Here is a 3386-nt window from a genome sequence, read left to right on the forward strand (position 1 = left end):
GAGGTCCTTTCCAACCCAAACCATTCTATGTAGGTCTCCTTTCTTGTCTGTGAAGGAGACTCTCAGGCAGCAACTCCATGTGGAGTCACTTTTGCCTCCTGGCTTTACCCATCCCTTATCTCTTGCGCAGGAGATGACCTTAGCGGAGCAGAAGATAATCAAGGACCTGGACAAGTGCGACTTCAGCGAGATCCACAAGTACTTTGTGGACAAAAGTGAGGCACGGAAAGTGCTCCCCAAAGAGGAGAAACAGGTGAGGGCTCTTCTCTATGTCATCTGGGACCAGCTTTGGGTGCGTTGGCTCCTGCTTCTCTCCTTTCCTGCTGTTATGCCCTGACCGGTTTGCCCTTTGGACTCTGTCTCCATGAGCATCAAACTCCTTTTCATTAAGTGGTATCTGTAGATCCTGCATGTTCCATGGCTTTGCAGGGTACCAGTCATCCTTTGACCATCATTTGGGGTTCTGACCTGTCCAGAGATGGTGGCCCTTGCTAAGGGGGTGATGGGACACAGGCTTGTTCTATCAGTGTGTCATGCTGGGAGAGCATCGCCGTGAGGGTTTGCGGAGTAGATGGAGATGAGGCTTTTGTTGGGAGTGGATTTGGACTCATGCTTCCTCTAACCCTTTGAGCTCTGCCTTTCCAGCCTTGCTTCCTCTAGAGAAAGGAGGGTAGTGATAGTCACAAGTATGGGGGCTTGGTTTCATCCTGTGGGATGATGGTGGCATGGTGCTCATCTCAGAAACTGAAGGAGGAGGCAGAGAAGATCCAGGAGGAATATGGGTACTGCATCCTGGATGGGCACCGGGAGAAGATAGGCAACTTCAAAACCGAGCCTCCGGGGCTTTTCCGTGGCCGTGGTGACCATCCCAAGATGGGCATGTTGAAGAAGAGGATCATGCCAGAAGATGTTATCATCAACTGCAGCAAGTGAGTTGCCCTGGGAAGAGCTGAGGCTGCTTCTAGGACTGGTCCTTTGCGCAGAGCTTTTGTGGGGTTTTACTATGTCCTACAACCACTCCTTTGCACACTTTGAGGTTTGAACTCATTGGAGCTCTTCTAGTTTGAACTATATTGTCTTCTACCACCTCCACATGTCTGCTGTGCAGTTAGGTCTGACTTTAGTTTGTCAATGTACAGTGGACAGGAAGCTGCTCAGCAGCTCCCATCTCTCACTGGTGCCTGCACTGTTCATGCAACATCAACTGTGAACACTGCAGTGCTCCTGTGGCCTCTCTGAAGAAGGGACACTCTGTATTCCTTCTTCTGTGCTCCTCTTCCAAACGAGCCATTCCTCTTTATTTTTATGGGACCTTGGTGCTGGCTGGAAGCATCAGGATACTCATTGGAGGGAGGAAAAGCAGTGATTGGGTTAAGAGTATTTGCCCTCTAAGTTACATGAGTTGGATTGGTTTTAAACCACCCCTATGAAGACTTTGTGGCCTTCATTTAAAACACTCCCCACCAGCCTGGCAAGTTCTCCTGTTGTCCTCAGCATCCAAATGATAGCGACCTAATCACAGGATGGTTAGTGTTGGAAAGGACCTTAAGATCATCCAGTTCATGTTGTGGAGCAGTTCTGATTGGGCTGTGTGTTTTGTGTAAGCAACACTACAATGTGTTGAGCATCCTTGGCTGATGATGAAGGAAGAGTTGAGCTGATGACCTGTTTCTTCATGGTCTGAGGGCTGTAACCCTGCTCTGCCCACAGGGACTCCAAGATCCCTGAGCCACCAGAAGGGCACAAGTGGAAGGAGGTGCGCTGTGACAACACCGTTACCTGGCTGGCCTCGTGGACAGAGAACATCCAGCACACTTTGAAGTACATCATGCTGAACCCCAGCTCCAAGCTGAAGGTTGGAAGGATGCTGCTGTGTTCGGGCAGAGCTGGTGCCTTTTGGACCACTGGCTTTTAGTCAGGTGGAAAGATCAGAGGAAAGCAGAGATGTGGCTGGCACATCACCAAGAATGTGCTTTTCTACCCCAAAAAGGGATAAGCTAAACTGATGTGCTATTGGGTGATGGGGGGAAAAGGACAGAGATGACTGTTAATCATCAATCCTATTCAATGGGATTGATTGCTATTGGCAGAGTCATCCCTGTGCCTTGCTGCTCATGTGTGTCCAGGGAAGGCTCTTGAAAGCTACATGGGGCTGAGAGGGTCCATGTGGACCAGTCTATGGGTTGAATTCATTTATGCCATTAAATGGATGGTGAGGGAGGTAGGATCAGGCTGTAGTGCCATGGAAGGGAGTGAATGCTTTCTGGGAGAGACAAAGGTGATTTAAAGCTGTTTCCAGTCCTAAAAGCAGATAAGGACACCACGTGGAAGTCAGGCACAACTGGAGTGCATTGTGTCAGCCCACGGTGATGTCCAAGCAGCAGTGGTCATGACACTGCAGTGCTTGACCGCTCTGTGCTAGCTGGTGGGGACCCCTCCAGACTATGAGCAGCTCAAACTTGTGCAGGATCCTGCACCCAACCAGTCAGCAGAGGGCACAGAAACCCAATAGGAAGTGTTTCTGCTCTGATGTTTCTTTCTCAAGAACACAGTGAGGTTTGGGCAGTATTTAGGTGCTGGAGGCGCTCCCAGACTAGGGTTTGATTTGGTAGGTGTGGAAGGAAGATGGGGCATGGGTGAAAATGCCTGTGCCTGTGTTTCCAGGGGGAGAAGGACTGGCAGAAGTACGAGGTAGCTCGGCGCTTAAAGGATGTTGTCCACAGTATCCGTGCTCAGTACCGGATCGATTGGAAGTCCAAGGAGATGAAGAAGCGGCAAAGAGCGGTGGCCCTTTACTTCATTGATAAGGTATCTGCAGCCTCACTTGGCCCCAGGTTCCCCACTGATGTGGAATTCTGGTTTTGGCTCACCTGATCCACTGACCGTGGAGGTGTTTGGTGTCTGCTGGTTGTACTGGTCAGGTTCCTTCACATGAGGAATCTGGTGGTCTCTTCATCAGGGACTGTGGTGTTGGGTTCAGACTGAAACGGGGGAAGTTCAGGTTGGAGATAAGGAAGAAGCTCTTCCCTGTGAGGGTGCTGAGGCGCTGGCACAGGGTGCCCAGAGAAGCTGTGGCTGCCCCATCCCTGGCAGTGTTCAAGGCCAGGTTGGACAGAGCCTTGGGGTGACATGGTCTAAGGTCAGATGTCCCTGCCCATGTGTTTGAGACAAGCTCAATGGCCAGGCTCTCGCAGCTAGGAAGCGCTGGTCCAGCTGGGTTCTTCATCTCCCCTCACCACCTTCAAACCTCACCCCTGAAAATACAGCAGCAGAACTTGCTTTTACAGGCACTTGGGCTCATCCCATGCCTAATTTTGTTGGGAATCACAGACTGGTTTGGGTTGGAAAGGACCTTAAGACCATCCCGTTCCAACCTCCTGCCACAG

At 50.8% G+C, this 3386-nt stretch overlaps 1 protein-coding gene across 1 annotated transcript in view; it reads left to right on the forward strand.

The window, feature by feature from the left end:
- Positions 1-130: 130 nt before the first annotated feature.
- LOC104406323 (DNA topoisomerase I, mitochondrial-like) overlaps positions 131-3386 on the forward strand; it is a gene marked incomplete at its 5' end in the record, with an annotated part of 7218 nt that continues 3962 nt past the window's right edge. The window contains 4 exons of the mRNA XM_010015268.1: positions 131-253; positions 742-929; positions 1711-1855; positions 2665-2808. Of these exons, the coding sequence (XP_010013570.1) occupies positions 131-253; positions 742-929; positions 1711-1855; positions 2665-2808 (600 nt within the window). The remainder of the gene's footprint in view (positions 254-741; positions 930-1710; positions 1856-2664; positions 2809-3386) is intronic.

This window comes from Nestor notabilis, unplaced genomic scaffold, assembly GCF_000696875.1.
Source record: "Nestor notabilis isolate BGI_N333 unplaced genomic scaffold, ASM69687v1 scaffold20535, whole genome shotgun sequence".
NCBI lineage: Eukaryota > Metazoa > Chordata > Aves > Psittaciformes > Psittacidae > Nestor > Nestor notabilis.